Source organism: Acartia tonsa, chromosome 7 (assembly GCF_053477335.1).
Source record: "Acartia tonsa isolate MP-2025a chromosome 7, ASM5347733v1, whole genome shotgun sequence".
NCBI lineage: Eukaryota > Metazoa > Arthropoda > Copepoda > Calanoida > Acartiidae > Acartia > Acartia tonsa.
Window position 1 is genome coordinate 41,636,743 of NC_137266.1, and position 18,068 is coordinate 41,654,810.

Genomic DNA, 18,068 nt, shown 5'->3' on the forward strand with positions numbered 1-18,068 from the left:
ATATATTTTTGGAAGTTTAATCATTCTATTTGAATAAAGTTCATTAACAATAAAACAAGGATGAAAGGTTTTATAATTACCAAAGCTTGTTTTATAATGCTCATTGTTCATAGGTCAATAAATTCTTTTTAAAAAAATCAACTACCAATCCCTGCTCATAAAACTCTCTTACGACGACAGATGGACAGACGGACAGACATATAAACTAAATAATTAAAAGATTTTTCTACTGAAATCGAAACTTTTTTATTTTAAGCGATGGGTCGGTCCGTCCGTCCGCAAAAGACCCTTTCGTTGATTTAGGCAGATTAATTGTCCTATAGATTTGAAATTATTTCTGTAAAAGAGACAATATAGAAATCGTAGCAACCATATAACCATTACCAGAAAGTAAAAAATAATTTTTTTTTTGCGGGGGGTTGGAGACCCCCTTCCCATAACCCCATTTTTTTTATTTTAGTTTCAAAAAAAGTTGGGGGAGGTAATTTTCCTAGAGGCGATTTATCTTAGGAGGGTGGTGGTACCCACCCCCAAACTTTTTAAAAACATTCCCGGGACCTACCGAGAAGCTACCCTTTTAAGATGAACCCGATCGGTTAGCGATATCCTTCGGTACCAACAAACAGACAGACATTTTTTTTACTTTATTATAAGGATTGTTCAGTGTTTAGACAATAAAATGGCTAAAGAAGTGAAACCAAGTTTTGCTCGACAGGTAAATATATATATATTTTTTTACATAAACTTAAAAGTAAAACAACATTTTATCTTAAATTTATATTTTCTTTTACTCAGAGTTTCATGCTTCTGCAATCATCAGAAAGATACTATTTTTTCATTTAAAATAAATACGTGGATTTTTTACAAATGTTTTAGAGGATTTTTACAAATAGATCCATAGCAGGGAGGGAGAAGAAATTGGACTATAAATAACAATGGTACCAAAGGTTTTATAACCACATGATCTCATTCATTGGCTTAAAAATTTTGGGTTCTTTCATTAATTTTGATTGGTTTGCTTATGATCAATGGGGATGTATATCTAATTATCGGTGATTGTCTTATCCTTTTTCTCTGATTTATATTAATTGGGCAGTAGGTGAAATCAATTGAATTTCCTTGTTTTTTTTGGTTAGCATATTTTTCTATAATTAAAGTCCGTCCGTAACGTATAGCTTTTTCGTTAATTTAGACACAATAAAAACTGTCCCGAATTTGTATTAATTTTGAGGAACACGACTCCAGTGACGTCATATATTTCTTTCCCGAAAAAACGAAGGGGGGAAGAAAATCTCTTCAAAAGAGATGGGGAAAACCCCCTTTTCTCCCATCTCTTTTTTCTTCCCCCCTTCCCTTTTTTTTCTTTCCCCTTCCCTTTTTCGCGAAAGAAAAAATATGACGTAACTGGAGTCGTGTTACTCAAAATTATTACAAATTCAGGACAGTTTTTATTGTGTCTTAATTTAGGAATGTTAGAAATGTCCTATTGATTTCATACTTTGCATGGTGATTCCTGTAGTAGTAGGGTACGATTTGGAAAGAGTAGCAACTATATCATAATTACCAGAATGTCCGTACGTCCATTTTAAACATGTTGATTTTTTACTTTTTTAACAACAAATTTTATGTGATCTAATTATCCGATTGTCTTGTTTTTGTTATATTGATTTCTGGGACAGAATATTATAAGAAACTCTATAATCAAGTCTTAAAAATGTAAGTATGTCCATAAACATTATTCTGTATCAAGCAGTTTCTTAACAAATTTACTTACAATTTTGCTTCGACTCTTATACATTTATATTCTGATTATTCAGTTCTGACACTATACAAGTGTTAATGTCCGTTTGTCCTACCGTTTCAGTGCTTCGTTTTTATGCTTCTTTGTTTAATAAAGGAGTAGGGAGCTGAAAATAGGTTTGGGTGAAAGCACCAAACTTGTTGTATTTGATTTGTATTTCGCTGCTAATGGATGTTGTCTTCCTTGTTAATTTTTATTTATTTCGTTCTAAAATATGCTTTAGATGCTTTTAAGGAAGTCAAAAAATGAATTTGAATATAAAATTGTTTTCTTATTTTATGGTCTTATATTACATATTTCAAAATATCACATTACTTTTTTATTTAACATAATAACAATTTTAAGAAACAAATATAAAATATAAATATATTTGGTAAAAACTCTGCATTTGACAAATTGACCACAAAAAAAAACATTTCTATCTTTCGACTAAATTATCTAACAATGTAACATTGAGAAACAGTTATTGACTCGTTTTATATTGATTTAAACTTCAGTAGCGTAGCCACTCTATTATATGTAATTTAGGTGCTTGGCTGTATGTCTGTGTATTCATTAAGCATGAGTATTGGGGCGGGCACTGGATTTTCAGGTATATATTTATCTATTCTATTAACTATCTGTCTAAATATGTGGCTTAACAAGTAGCGCATCCTCTTGTTGTCGGGAATGTGATAGGTTCGAATCTCGGCCTAGCACCACATTATAACGGAAGACGTTAAAATGGTTCTAACTACTGCTATGTCAGGTACAAGACAAAAATTATTTAAGCAGGTGGAATGTCTTGGGTCTAAACAGGCGCAACTCATTACTCTGCATAGTTGGGACTTCAAGGCATGGTCGTGTTACATCTCAATCTAAGGCCGTAGAGTAAGTTCAATGTGACGTTAAGAGGACTACTTCTCGAAGCGTCCCCTCGCCCACAAGAGATATTTATAGGTAGGTTATCTATATCTAACTATCTATCTATCAATCTATCTATCTATCTATCTATCTATCTATCTATCTATCTATCTATCTATCTATCTATCTATCTATCTATCTATCTATCTATCTATCTATCTATCTATCTATCTATCTATCTATCTATCAATCTAACTAGCTATCTATCTAGGAGTGGCTCTGTCAGACTTGGCTAGCAAAGAAAATGGATTTGATATGGACGCTGACCAAATTTCTTGGTTTAGTAAGTATTTTTTCTTAAGTTATCTCGTATGTCCATTCCTGAACTTTAAAGTTTCTTAAATGTATACTGTATAATGTTATATGTTTGCAAAGAACTTTTGTGATTAAAAAAAAATAGCTAGTCGGTGTTTTTAGTAAGTAGTAGATGTAAAATGATCCATAGAATTTGGATATGCAATCGGATTTTTCAACAAAAATAGTAAGATCTTTGACACCTTACTTTTTGGATTCTTTTAAGTAATGATTGAAAAAATCTTGTAGATTCTAAACTATAACTAGCACACAAGAGGTATTTTTTGTAAACTAAAAGTTTCAGTTTCATAATGCAAATAAGTTTTTTTTTATTTCTCACATAAATTTATTAGATTTCCCATTATATCTTTTTTTTCAGCAAGTCTGCAGACGTTTGCAATGGTACCTACTTGTTTTCTTGGAGGAATTACTAGCGAATTCTTGGGAAGGTAAATTTATACATTAGTCTTTTTGGTCGATCATTTTTTCAAATATCTCAAGTAAAAAGTACCTTTAGGTAGTAGCTCAGTGCAAATGACAGGTGTCCCAACTATTTAACAAGAACTAGCATCACGCACATCTCTATATACTCTGAAACAAAATGATGAAGCTTGAAATCTTTACACATAAATAGATTTAAGCCCAGAATCTGTTTTTAAACTCTCTGTAATAAAAACGCCCCTTAATGATCAAAATAGAATAAACAACAAAAGTAAATTATTAAATAATTATATTTTTACAACATGAAATAATAATGCTTGGAATCTGTTAAAATCATCTAACTGAGATTGGACACTGATTTGGTATCTTTCATTTGGCTGGCTTGGAATCTGTTTATACCTAAGAATATTAACAACTTAATATTTTATCATCTTATACTTTACCCTTACTAGTGTTAGAGGCCCTTAGGGTCACTCGAGGAGGAGGGGGGGGGGGGGGGGAGTCGACTCTGACCATTATCAATTTTAGTCTAAAAAGAAAAAGAATAAAAAATATTTTTATTTTTTTTTGGGGGGGGGATGTAAGAGCGATTTCTTTTCTCTTAGAATGGTAGTGGTGCACTCTTACAAATATATTCAAACCTTCCTTGGACATATGAGAAGCTACATTTTAAAGGAGAACCATATTGGTTTAGCATTTAGCAAGATCCTTGGGTACAAACAGACAGACCCTGCTACTTTTACATAAGGATATATTGGTGTATTACCTTTGAGGCTGGAGGCGAAGCCACTAGTCACATCCATAGGGCATGAACTTATATTCCCTTGTGTAACAAATTAGTATTGGTTATTGGATGTTGTCATTCTTGTTTATTTTTGCTAATACATAATAGATTAAAATCAATGTACATGTTTACCTTTTTTAAAAGGGATACAGGGATGGAAAAATTGTTCTATAATCCAGTATTTTGGCTTTCTTTGGCTTTGGGTACTAACACAAAATACCGTAATCTTGTATGCTAGCAGACTAAGTCTACTAAAAATAATGAGTATAGTTGCTTTTGTGGCAACGCCCCTTAAGGGGCGTTTCTTTGTATTTTCACAGTAGCTTTTCTCCTATTTCTTGCCCCTGCAGGGGACTCTAACCCTATGGAACAATCACCTAACCCAATACAACCTAACCTAACCTATCAAAATCCATTTTGAAAATACGACGAAACGCCCCTAAAGGGGCGTTGCCACGAAAGGGACTATACCCAAAATAATCAATACAAATACTAGAAGACAGTAAAGTTCTAAATAAAAAAATTAAAACAAAACTCATAGATAAATCTGGATTTATCAGAACTGTAAAATATAATTAATTACTTATTGTCCCAGCCCTCTATATCTGCTCTATTTATCTATACTGGTGTTTTATGATTAATATTTGACTTTATGTGCATTAGCAGAAGTCACTCATATACATTTAATATTTCATGGAAGTTTTTTTTAATTCTTAAAATTGTCTGAAATCAAATTTACAACTTTATTGAACTTTTTTAGAACTTTATAATTGGTGAATATTACTAAATAACATTACACTTTCTTTAAATTTTAATTTTGCATTTAAAAAAAATATTTTGCTTCCAATTTCTGTTTAGAAAATTGACGTGCAGACTTCTGGGTCCACTGTTTATCATTGGGTTTAGTTGTATAGCTGCAGCACCTGATCTAAAGGAATATTTTTATTTTGGAGTACATTTTGCTTTTAAGCATATTTTAAATTGATTGGTGATGGGTATAGTATGATGAAAAATAACATTAAATATAATATAAACAGTGTATTTAATTTTAATTATACTGAGCCTTTGTATTTGGTCTGTACAAAATAGGAGTGCCAAGCATTCTCCTCTAAAGATTTAATTCTACTATAGGGTTAATTTGGTCTATTATAATTTGGGGTATATTGATTCATAGTCCATTGTTTTGCCCCCAAGATTCTCTATATTTTGGTAATTTTATTTAATGTAATTTATAGAGGTTTAAAACTAAAAATGAAAATTAGGTTTTACTAGTTACTGTATTTTGGGCGTCTACTGTGTGGTGTAGCATGCGGGTTAGCTTGCTCTCCTGGAGGGGTAAGTTTAAAATTTTGTTATTATCACAATTACTATATAATCATGGTGTGTTTGTGCATTTATATGGGGAACAGCTTCAAATATGTAAGTGAGATAAGTAGTAACAACTTTATTTTACTTCAGGTGTACGTCATTGCAATAATCACTCCTGAATTAGGAACAACTTTGTTTAATTCAAGGTGTATGTCAATGAGATAAGCACTCCTGAGTGAATAACAACTTTGCTTAATTTGAGGTGTATTTAAAGAAGAAAAGCTCACATAAGTGGAAACAACTTTGTTTAATTCAAGTTGTATATAAGTGCAAAAGCATTCCTGAGTTGACTACAACTTTGTTTAATTCAAGTAGTAAGTAAGGGAGAAAAGATCAAATAAGTGGAAACAACTTTGTTTAATTGGAAGTGTATGTAAGAGCGATGAGCATTCTTGAGATGACTACAACTTTGTATAATTCAAGATGTATGAAAGTGTTAAAAGCTTACATAACTGAAATCAACTATGTTATTTGAAAGTGTATGTCAGTGAGATAATCACTCCTGAATTGGGAACTTTGTATAATTTGAGGTGTATGTAAGTGAGATAAGCAATCCTAATTGGAGAACAACTTAGTTTAACCCTTACAGATCGGGGGGGGGGGGCTCTAAGAGCCCCCCCCCTCTAGTTTTTTCAATCTCATTTTTTTGTAGGTAAGATGGAGAGCTGTAACTTCATGACTTTTTAAGTTTAGTAATTATACATCGGCAAGAGTTGATTTTATTAGGATATCTGGTCTGTGTTGGTCGTGGTGTTCGGTCAAAGTCGGTTGGGTAGCAAAAAAAATTAGAAAAAATTCTAAATAAATCTTAATTTCTACATTATGACTTTTGTGTATAAGGTAGAAACCTAAAAATTTTTTGGTGAATACTTAGATATCAATGACCTTCTGAGAAAAGTGGTGTTATGACCGTTTGACCGCTCCCTGACCGACTTTATGACCGATTTTTGTCCGGCTTTTACTACAGACATATATCACACTGTGGTCTAGAATTGAATCAAGACAAAAGTAAGTGCCAAGCCCTGGGACCTATGTATGGTGAAAATAGACATAAAACCATGAATATTCCAGGTAAAACCAAAATATTTCAGCGGGGGCTTTTTGAGAAAATTAGATTTTATATTATTTATTTTAAATTTTGAACAACTTTGCTTTTATAAAGTTCTTCATAAAACCACTCCTGAAGGGAGTTAATAAATGGCCATTTTTATCACTTGCTTTGCAAAGGTCATGAAAATTCAGCCTAAAATAAATCATATATAGAGAGGTTTAAAGAAGGACTTCATAAAAGCAAAGTTGTTCAAAATTTAAAATAAATAATATTTGCTTTTCTTGTCATGATTATGCGGCAACTCCTAGGGGGTGAAAATTGAACTTGAAGTTTTCAAATATAATTTTCTCAAAAAGCCCCCGCTGAAATATTTTGGTTTTACCTGGAATAATCATGGTTTTATGTCTATTATCACCATACATAGGTCCCAGGGCTCGGCACTTACTTTTGTCTTGATTCAATTCTAGCCCACAGTGATCATGAATATCGTGGCTTCTATTACAGCTAGGGACCTATAATTTTTTTTGGTAAATCCTTGAGCAATAATAAACAGATAAAAATATTAATTTGCGCCGCCAACCGCCGCAACCGCCGAAAATGGCGGTTTCTGTTATTTGCCGTTTTTCGGCGATGATCAGAAATTTTTTTTTTTTTGTTATGAAAAATAAAAGTTTGCCCTAAAATTTGGTCATCCTAGCTGCAAAATTGGCCACAGCTGTTTTAAAATTTAGCGGCTGGCCACTAAAAAGCGGCTAAGGAGCGGTCCGACCGCTATGACTAGAAAAAGTAATTTTCTCTAAAAATACACATGAACCACAAGAAAAAAAAGAGCCCCCCCCCCCCCCCCCCCCGATCTATTAAGGTGGGAATTGGGGCCCGATCTGTAAGGGTTAATTCAGGGTGTATGTGAGAAAGAAAAGCTCAATTAAGTGGAAACAACTTTAATTAATTCAAGATTTATATAAGTGAGATAAGCACTCCTGAATGGAGAACAACTTAGTTTAATTCAGGGTGTATGTGAGTAAGAAAAACTTAATTAAGTGAAAACAACTTTGTTTAATTGAAGGTGTATGTGAGTGAGATAAGCACTCCTGAGTGGAGAACAACTTTTGGAGCTGGTCTTAGTTCATTCTACATGGTGGCCACTTGGTTTACCTATGTTTTTGGAAAGGTTAGAATTGTTATTTTTTTTTATTTTTATTGATAAAAATACAAAATCTGTTGTTTACTTGCAAAATATATCAAGCTTTTGTATAATAGGATGATAATGTTTCTTTTGCACTCTATAACAACTGGAATGTTAAAAATAGTTTGTCTTATTTAGAAAGAAATCCAAGAATATTATTTGATTTTTTTTTATGAATTTATGTTATTTTATGTTAGCCTTTTTTATGTTTTCTTTTATTGTAATATTGATCAATCTAAAATGGTTATTAAAATGAGGATTAAGAAGGTAGAAATTGAAATATTTTTCATATGATCATTATATTGACAGAATAACTTATGAACCTAATCCTATATGTGTAGTATTTTGAAAATGCAATACATAATTTTTCATACCTTTGGCAAAAATGTATGGATTATAGTATGAAATAATCATACTGGTATATTATAATTGATACATTATCATTTAAAATCTGATAATAATTATTTATTGCATCTAGTATTATATTCAGTTTTATGCAGAGCTGGATCTTTAAATCATTTTAGTGGTGAGCCAACTTTCCACCAATGAGAGCACAGCATTTTATTAAATGCTGCGCCGTGATTGGCTGAAATTTGGCTCACTCCGATCTGGCTCACCACTCAGCTCAGATAATAAAAGTAAAAACTATGATATTAATGCCAGAATTGTTAGCCACGATGGGCTGAAGGACCGTGTTAACAAAGCTGGTATTTGTATTATCGATTTTATTTTATTATTCGTAGAAAAATATATAATACGATGCAATACATGATTTTTCAGTGTAATTGGTTTTGAAGCCATACTGGAAATAAGAATTCTAAATTAGATCAAATAAAAATAATTTTAATAAGACTAAACTTTTTTATGTGAATTTTAAGACAAAAGTAATTTTTCACACTCCTAACTATTATACGTATCTTTTAATTGTAACTTTATATTTAGCAGATACTCTATTGTTATTTTATATACAATTATTTTTTATAATAAGGAAAATTATGTACTTAGGTAGCACAGCAGCATCAAACCTATCTATCTATGTATCTAGTAGCAATGCTTGCGAGCACTGGCATGTACCTGTATAGCCTACCTTACCTTGGGAATACTATCTATCTATCTATAAATCTACCGATTTAGTGGCTAGGCTGGCGAGCACTGGCATGTACCTGTATAGCCTACCCCGCCTTTAGTATAGTTCTATCTATCTATCTATCTAGTGGCTAGGCTGGCGTGCACTGGCATGTACCTGTATAGCCTACCCCGCCCTGGGAATAGTCCTGCTTTGTTTTGTACCTGAGTCCCCCTCCTACCTGGCTAATCAAGGTAAGGTCCACGGGATTGGGATTAATAATCAGGGGCGTTAGAGGACAAGACGATGGATATAAATTGATATGTATACCCAATAATGATAGACAAATTTACCTCTTGAGTAGATCAAAGGGTACACCGACAAACCTCCTACTGCGTCAAACGTCCTAATGCGACAAACGTCCTAAGCTTCATAATGCGACAAACCTCTTAAAGAGACAAACGTCCTAATACGACATATCTTTAGTAAAAAGTCCTAGTTTTTTTTTAAAAAATTATAAAATAGTTTGTCGCATTAGGACGTTTGTCGGTGTACCGATCAAAGTATAGGGGGTCTGGACACTCTTGTTTTGATCAACCAACCAATCAAAATTCAATTAAAGTAATCATAGCTTTTTAATCTTCAAATTAGTACCAGTATAATTTGAAGCCCACTGTTACCTCCCCCCGGCGAATATTAAGCCTTTGTAAAAATAGTAACCACCACCAAATCTAAAATAATGTATCCTTATACTAAAGTAACAGGATTTCGTGTGTTTGTGTGTTTGTTTTTCTTTAACGAAGGATCTCGCTAACCGCTGAACCGATCGGGTTCTCCTTAAGAGAGGCCTCTAGGGGCGTAGCCGCTAGTAATATAATAAAGTATTAAATAATGTTAAGTCTTAACTAAAGTAGTAAATAACAACGAGCTAACAATACTTGGATGAAAAATAAACAATAAACTGTATTACAGTAAACATATAGAGCATAATCAGTATATGAAATGCTTAAATATAAATGATTAAGTCTTATTGAACATTTGAAATTAGGTTCTAGGACAAACAATGGAGTGACAAACGTCGGAGTGGACAAACGTCAAAGGGGACACTTTACCTAACCTATTCTTTAATGCCTAGCCCCTGCGAGAGGCTTATTTCATGAATGTTCAAATCTTAACTAAACCTAACCTGTATAGAAAACCTTAAATGAATAACTTTATATTTTAAACACTCCTGCGTTTGTCCTGGAGCCTAAAATTGTATATTTTGCGGTAATATTAAAAAAATGTTTTATTTTCTAACAAATAATCCTAAGCGATGCTACTCTTTAATTGTTGAAGGTAGGTTTAGTGAGGCAAAGAAATCTCTACAATGGCTACGAGGACCAAATTTTATCATTGATGAGGTAAACCTTTTTTAATGTGAGGAATTTCTACAATTTTGGGACGTCCGTCTATACGACCTTTTCTCTCTTGGCATGTTAACATTGTCTTATCGATTTAAAACTTGACAACTCTACAATAAACAGCAGAAAGTCAGTATGTTTTTTTAACCATAAAATGTTTTAGGTTTTTTGATTTTATAAATTTAACCTATTAACTTGATTTTGAATGCCGATTCCTTGGACAGTTAGGTACAATGTAATGTATATAAAATAATCAAGTCTATTTATATTGTATACGAAATGCAGTGTTACTCTATATTTGTTTATGTTTGTATGATTGATTTGTTGAGCTTATCATGGATGTTGTCGGCATTGCTACAAAAGACCTACCCCTACAAAAGACCTACTCGTCGGTTCTACAAAAGACCAACGCCTACAAAAGACCTACTCTACAAAAGACCAACGCCTACAAAAGACCTACTCTACAAAAAATCGTAATGCTAGAAGGTCAAGGCCGCAGAGCTCGGCCCTCTGGCCTGCCTAGCCGCGGGCGCTCGGCCCCCTTGCCTATAACCTAACCTAACCTAACTTATATGTAATAATGTATGAATGTTTATCGTACATTAACTTAATTATATTTTAGAATTTCATTGATTTACAAAAAGTGGTTGGTAGATTTTTTTCAAATTTTAATATTTTTTTTTACAATATTTAGGTAAGGTTAGGTTAGGTTATAGGCAAGGGGGCCGAGCGCCCGCAGCTAGGCAGGCCAGGGGGCCGAGCGCTGCGGCCATGTATTAAATATGCATTACTTTATTAATAAATTTGATGTTTATATAACAATATATATTCGTAGGTCTTTTGTAGAGTAGGTCTTATGTAGGGGTAGGTATTTTGTAGAGTAGGTATAAGGATATGATTTACACCCGAAATAAGATAAAGAATACAATTTTGCATAATTCAAATTTTGAGGGTTGGTATAATTTTATTAGCTGCAATATGGCTGAAAATAGCCGTTTTCGAGATCCTAAGGGAAACACACAGCCACTGACTTCTTTCTACTTTATTACAATTCTAGCGACTACACCCTTGGAAGCCTTTAGGGGCACTTAGGGTAAGGTGACTCACCCATTTTTTAATTAAAGTTTTAAAAAGGAAAAGTAAACAATTTTTTGTATAGGATATGATTAAAAAAACGAAAACGTTCACAGTTGCGTCAATGTATATATATCATTCATATGATTTCATATGGAATAAATAATGTATATGACATAGTTTCTGTGAGAGAGTGAGTGGGTGAGTCGGTCAATTGAGGGACGGATACTTATAGAAACTCTACGCACCTAAAAACCAGACTTTTTCTTTATGACCGATATTTTAGGCTAACTTTAATATTATATACTTAATATACAAGAAAGTATAGTTTATGCTTTAAAAGGACATTCATTATTTTTTAGTTGCGCGTAGATTCTCTATAATTAGGGTTTATACATATGTGCTTCTGTCAGTTACTTACGTAGATTTTCTGTGTTTATATTTTGTTTTCTGTCTGAATTCAATTCTAAACTGTCCCAATTTTATTGCATTGTTTTTTTTTCAAATTGATTTAAGGTAGGGAGGGATGGGACATTGGGCATTTTAACTTGTCCTCAAAGTTTTATATCGTTTTCTTATATTCGTTGGCTTAACAACTTTTGGGGACTTTCATTGAATTTTTGCTGGCCGGTTCATTATGTTGTGTTTCCTAACGTTTTAACCACTAATTATTATCTACAGACAATTTTGTGTATCGTCATTGGAGATGTAAATCAATTTATCGTCCACTTTCTTATCCCTTTAGACCCCTGAATTTAAGGGGTGTGTAATTAATTTTGTAGGGGGTGCCGAAGGGTGTGGCCCAAGGCCCGGGAGTGTTTACTTCAAATAAGCTTGTCAAAGGCGTGTTGACACCCACGTTCAAACATCTCCTGCACGCCCTCCAATATAATACAAAATAATAAAGTATTTAAATTAAAAGGACAATTTTTTTGTGATAAATTTCGAGATGACAAAGGTTCCTTTTAATATAAAAGATACATATTTTACCAAAATTCCAATACATTTTTTACACACACACAAGCCACCACTAACACACACCCATACACACACACACCCACACACACAATAAAGTGTCTTAGTGTCAGGGATAAAATATAACACAAGATTTGTTTTTTCTATTTTATTAATTCTTGGTAACCATATCATCCTCAGTATAGCGTTATTTAGAGGTTCATTATTACTGTAGCAGCTGCGCCCCTAGCATCTTGGACAGGAAGGCCTGTGCAATAGCCAAAAATTATTCAGATTCTTAAATTTAAAAACAAAATAGCATAAAACCATCCCAGTGTTTATATAAGATCTCAATTAGTGGTTACTGGAAGCGGTGAGTTTATTAGTCTAACAAAAGCAATTTGAAAAAATGTCAACTGAAACCTTTAAAATAGATGTACAGAGAGAGAAATATGATAGCTTTCAGAAGCAGAATTTTACACATTTAGCATTTATGTTAAAAAATTTTCAATATAGACATATCCCTTAATCCCTGCACTGGCATTGACTTGAGTCTTTTTATAAAGTAGGAAATATAATATATATAAAAGAATGGCCATAATCCCTTAAATTCAAATCAGAGCTTACAACTAAGACGATTTGGTACAACAAAAAGTTGGTTAAAAAAAGGAAAGCTATTCTAAAAGTTACCCACGTCAACCTGTCTGTCTTTACAAAATTTTTAAGTTTTTAGTAGCTACTCTGTGATTCACATTTTCTGTCCGTGTCAGTAACGTCAAGGGGGCTATGTAATTAGGATCTCATGATTGGATTGACAAATTGATATAATAATTAATGGTATAGGTATAGGACAGCTGCTACACAGAAGAAGGTGATTAAGTAGTCCCCAAAGTTTTGAAAAGCGTTTTCTTAACTTTGGGGACTTTTAACAACTTTTGATTCGTTGTTTCATTAAGTTGAGGGTCCAAACGTTTCAACCAATAATTGTAGTCTACAGAAGAGGTAATTTTGTGTATCACCAATGGAGATGTACATCAATTTTTTGGCCATTATCTTATCCCTTTAGATCTCTTATGTTAGACCCTTTATTTCTCCATTCTAATAACTAACAGCCCCCCGGCCCCCCCCCCCCCCCCCCAATAAAAAATGTATTTTTCGAACAAAAAATGATCCCATTACGACCCCATTCTGGAACAGAGTATGAAAATAAAGGACTGTACCTTGGAAAAATACATAAACAATACACTTTATATTCCACACACTATTTTCTTAAATTTACCAGGACAGTCTTAGTCAAATATTTTTAAAAAAACTTTTATTATCAGAAAGTCAATAGATCCATTTAAAACATGTTATTTTTGTTCCTTTTTTTTATCAATTTTATGGGATTAAAAAAATTCATTTAACAAAATTATCATTTTTGTAGATTATTGGTTGAAGATATAAACAATGTTGGATTGTACGAACCATCAAAATTCAATAAAAATACCCACAGTTTTTAAGCCAGCAAATGAAATGTAACACCTGGTTTACAATTTGAAATTTACAAGAACAATATAATTTAGGGTTTTTAAATTCTAATATTTAAATGAAATCGAAGTGTACCTTTAAAGGTAAAGTTTTGACAGGAATGTTGTTCAACCTCTGATCTGGAACATTCCTATGGTTGCTTTTAAACCAATAGTACACTGGTACCCAAAGTTTTATAAACACAATATTTCGTTCGTAGCCTAAAATTCTGTGGGTACTTATATTATTGTATCCAAACATTTCAACCAATATTGTAATTTTGTTTCTAGTATTTCTTCCAAATCCGGTAGATTAGAACCGGTTCTCAGCCATACTGAAAATTTAAATATAGCATCGTATTATATCTAGTTTTCTACGAATAAAATCATAAGGTTAAAACCTGTTTTTTAGCCCGTGTCTTAAGTATTCTAGTACATTTTTATATCCGCGGAAAGCTGTCTTATTGTATATCTAACACCTATTTTTGGCTCAGTAATTTTAATCTGACATATTGACCTTAGGAACCGCTGTAGTCAGATTTACATTTTATCAGTATTATATTTTATGGACAGTATATAAACTTTATTTTCAATTTTATCCACTTCCTTTATTTATACATACATGTACAGGGTGGGGCAAATAAAACCGGACAATTCTATCTTTTAAACAAATGAACATAAAATCGTCAAGTTTAATGATTTTATTAAATTTCAAAAACTGGGAAGCAAAATTGGTATAAGACTATTAGATTTATAAATAAAATCACCGCCAGCCCCAATCACCGCCTCTACCCGCCCCCTGAACCGCCCGCATGAACTTATCACCATGTCCCTGTCTAAAGTGGCGAAGTTCTCCTTAATAATGGCAATGAGAGAGGTCTTTAAGGCATCTCCTTCGGGACGTGATTCACAATACAAATTCACCCATCTTTAAAGCTAACCTTCGACATGGCGGCTCTCATCTGGGCCACAGTTGAGCTAAAACAACGTTCTATACCTGTTTGGAAATGGCATGAAGATTTACCTCGGGTTATCAGCGCAACCCATAGTCTAAAACCAGTTTCAGGGTTCCATATGGGCCCCTGTTGTGTTGAACCAATAAATATTCAAGATTTTAGATGATTTTAACATATCAAAATCTGCCACGTTTCACTTTGCCGGAGTACTACGGCCAAGCCATTTCCAATAGAGAGCTTTATATGTATCTAACAATAACCCCAGCAAGTTTATCTCATCTACAGATAGACTGAGGTCAGATTTAGTAGGCCATAGTCGAGAATCCAGAGTATAGTACGGGCGCACTCCGAATCTGTCTTGTTGAACAATTCGCGGCCAGCTCGGAGTATATGTCCTCCATCGTCCAAAGATTTTTAAGGGCAAAAAGGTCATTACCTAAGCTTTTTATAGTGGGGTCAAACATCCTGATTGGCCAAGTAGTTTTGGAGCTATGACCATTTGAAAAATATCCGGTTTTATTTTCCCCACCCTGTATGTATGTATATATGTAAAATAATAAATTTAAATGACCCATTTAAGCTTTTATAGTCCTAGATATATACATATATTTTTGGCTTGCTATTAGAGATAGATGAGTAAAATTATTTACTTTTGAGTGTCTACCATACAATTCATTTTGTCCATCCGTTTGTTTGTATGTCTGTCTTTTCATAACATTATGTAAGCTATGTAGTTATACCTTTATCCTTTGTCTGTCTGTCTGTGTGTATGTACTGAAAGATCTTGCTAACTGCTGATTATAAACCAATGTGGTTCTCTTTTACAGTATAGCTTCTCATAGGTCATGGGAAGGTTTATAACTATTTTGTGGGAGGGTGCATCCACCTTCCTAAGATAAATCACCCCTAGAAAAAATGACTCAAGTGCCGTTAGAGCGTAGTCGGTAGTATTGTATATTTGGCTCCCCGTTAAATTTGCGCACCTACTTATATTTGTTTGTTATCGTGTACCTCGCTGCTTATGTATGTTGTCATCCTTGTTCTCTTATTCATCTATAATACAAAGTAGAACGATGTCTGTCCGTCTGTCTGTCCGTCTAAAGCTTAAGATCTCAGTAACCACTGAACCGATTGGGCTCTACTCTTCAGGGAATATACCTACTGGTCCTGTGATGGTTTTAAGCTATTTTCTTGGGGGGTGGGACACCCCCAAACCCCCCAAAAAAATGAAAATACCCCCCCCCAAAATTTTTTTTTTTTTTACTTTTTCTTTTTAAATCTAAAATACGAAAAATTAAGTTAATCAAACCTCTTGGGGCAAAGCCCCTAGAGGCTAGGGGCGAAGTCGCTAGTTTTATAAAAGTCAGGGAGAGAGGACACTCAAAGTTGTATCAACACCAGCCCTGATTTCTTGGGTTAAACCTTTGGGTACTTTCATCTTTGTTTTCTTGTACAAAGAACCAAACTCGTTTACACCAATATTTTAATTTAAAAAAAGGGGAAATTTTGTTTATCATTATTTTTTTAAAATTAATATTCTACTAGCGTATATGCCCCTAGAGAGCTCTAGGGGCACTTGAGGTGGTAGGCCACTTTCAATCTTAGTTTGTATTAGAAATAATATAAAAGATTGTTTGGGGTCTTTCTTTCCTTGGGTGATTTCTCTTTGGAGGGTGGTGGTGCCCTCTTCCAGCAGAGATATAAACCTTTCCAGGACCTATGAGAAACTGTATTGTAAAGGGGAACCATATCGGTTAGCGATATGCTTCGGTACACACAGACAGACGATAGATAGACACCATTTTACTTTTACATAAGAATTGTATTATCCCCTAAGATCCTTGAAAAGTATATAAAATATTGGGTAGAAACTCAATACCACATCTATAGCTCAGTACACACACAGAAAATTGTAAAAAATGAAAGTATTTCACTATTTGTATTGACATATATTTGCTTAACGCAAAAATTTTCTCCATTTAAAGTCTGTCTGTCTGTTCCGAACGGATACTCTCATTTAAACTCTTAAATAATTATTAATTTTTATCTTGAAAAGACACTTACTATTGGATATATTATTCTCTGTTATTTTAATATATATATAAGTATAAATGTATAATCAAGGCAACTACCTGTCTAAAGCGGCGGAAACCCTTTTCGTCTGCTAGCCAATTGCGCTCTTTGTAGGACTAGAGACTGGGGTATGTTTATATTTCTTTTGCTGATTTCAGAGACCCAATACAAAATTGAGACAAGGTCTCTGCCCTGTGGGCAGTGTTGTATATAGCTGTATGCCCCTTTATTCTTTTACTTTATTACTTCCATTGGTTTGGCCTACAAAGTCAAGTGCAAATATTTCAAATATTTTAACATGACATGTTAAAACCTAAGAGAAAACATTACAAAACTACAAGAACAACTTTGTTCATCAAGAGGAGCTTATATGTAATGAAAACATTACAAAACTACAAGAACAACTTTGTTCATGAAGAGGAGCTTATTTGTTATTAATTTTAAAATTAGACATTCCTTATATAATACTAAAAAAAACTTCTCAGAGGTACAGGTAAGGTTTATAACTATAGCGGGAGGGGGGGGGGGGGACCTCCACTCTCCTAAGAGGAATTTCCCCTGGTAAAAATATCAAACCTCCCAATTTTTGTTTGGTTACTTTTTTTTTTAAAGTAATGCTTTTCTATAATTAAGGTCTGTACGTACGTCCAACCGTCCGTACGTCACAGTTAGCTCTTTTCGATCATAAGTCTAGGCAGGTTATAATTGTCCTATTCATCTGATTTTTATAACAACGATTACTAAAACAACATGAAACAATATTTTAAGTGAAGCATCTCTATAATCAAGTTCCATAAAAGCACGTTCTTAAGAAAAATCCTGTATTTTCGTATTTTATATACAATTTTGTTTTTTCCTTAAATTAATATTCTGCTTATTAAGTTTTGACACTCTACATGTGTTAGTTCTTCCATTTGATTTCAGAACATCGCTTTTATAGTTGATTGTCGTTGTTTCATTTAAAACTAGCAGCTACGCCCCTAGTGGCATTTACCCCCCCCCCGAGCACATTTTTTTAAATTTTAGTTTTTAGAAGTATTTTTTTTTACGAGGGGTACAATTTTTTCTAGGCGCGGGAGGGTGGTTACTATGTTGACTTCCCAGTAGAGGATAAGTATATCAGGTTATCGGGTAGCGAGATCCTTCGGTACAGTGGTACAGACACACACACACACATCCTATTACTTAAATATAAGGATATGCATA

General features: G+C 33.4%; 1 protein-coding gene across 1 annotated transcript in view; it reads left to right on the forward strand.

Moving 5' to 3' along the window:
- Window positions 1-623: 623 nt before the first annotated feature.
- The window catches only part of LOC145324321 (facilitated trehalose transporter Tret1-like), a 57,797-nt gene continuing 40,352 nt past the window's right edge, over window positions 624-18,068 (forward strand). The window contains exons 1-9 of the mRNA XM_080166938.1: window positions 624-715; window positions 2,330-2,393; window positions 2,916-2,987; window positions 3,378-3,447; window positions 5,082-5,155; window positions 5,494-5,558; window positions 7,709-7,813; window positions 9,043-9,148; window positions 10,233-10,297. Of these exons, the coding sequence (XP_080023064.1) occupies window positions 680-715; window positions 2,330-2,393; window positions 2,916-2,987; window positions 3,378-3,447; window positions 5,082-5,155; window positions 5,494-5,558; window positions 7,709-7,813; window positions 9,043-9,148; window positions 10,233-10,297 (657 nt within the window). The 5' untranslated portion in view covers window positions 624-679. The remainder of the gene's footprint in view (window positions 716-2,329; window positions 2,394-2,915; window positions 2,988-3,377; window positions 3,448-5,081; window positions 5,156-5,493; window positions 5,559-7,708; window positions 7,814-9,042; window positions 9,149-10,232; window positions 10,298-18,068) is intronic.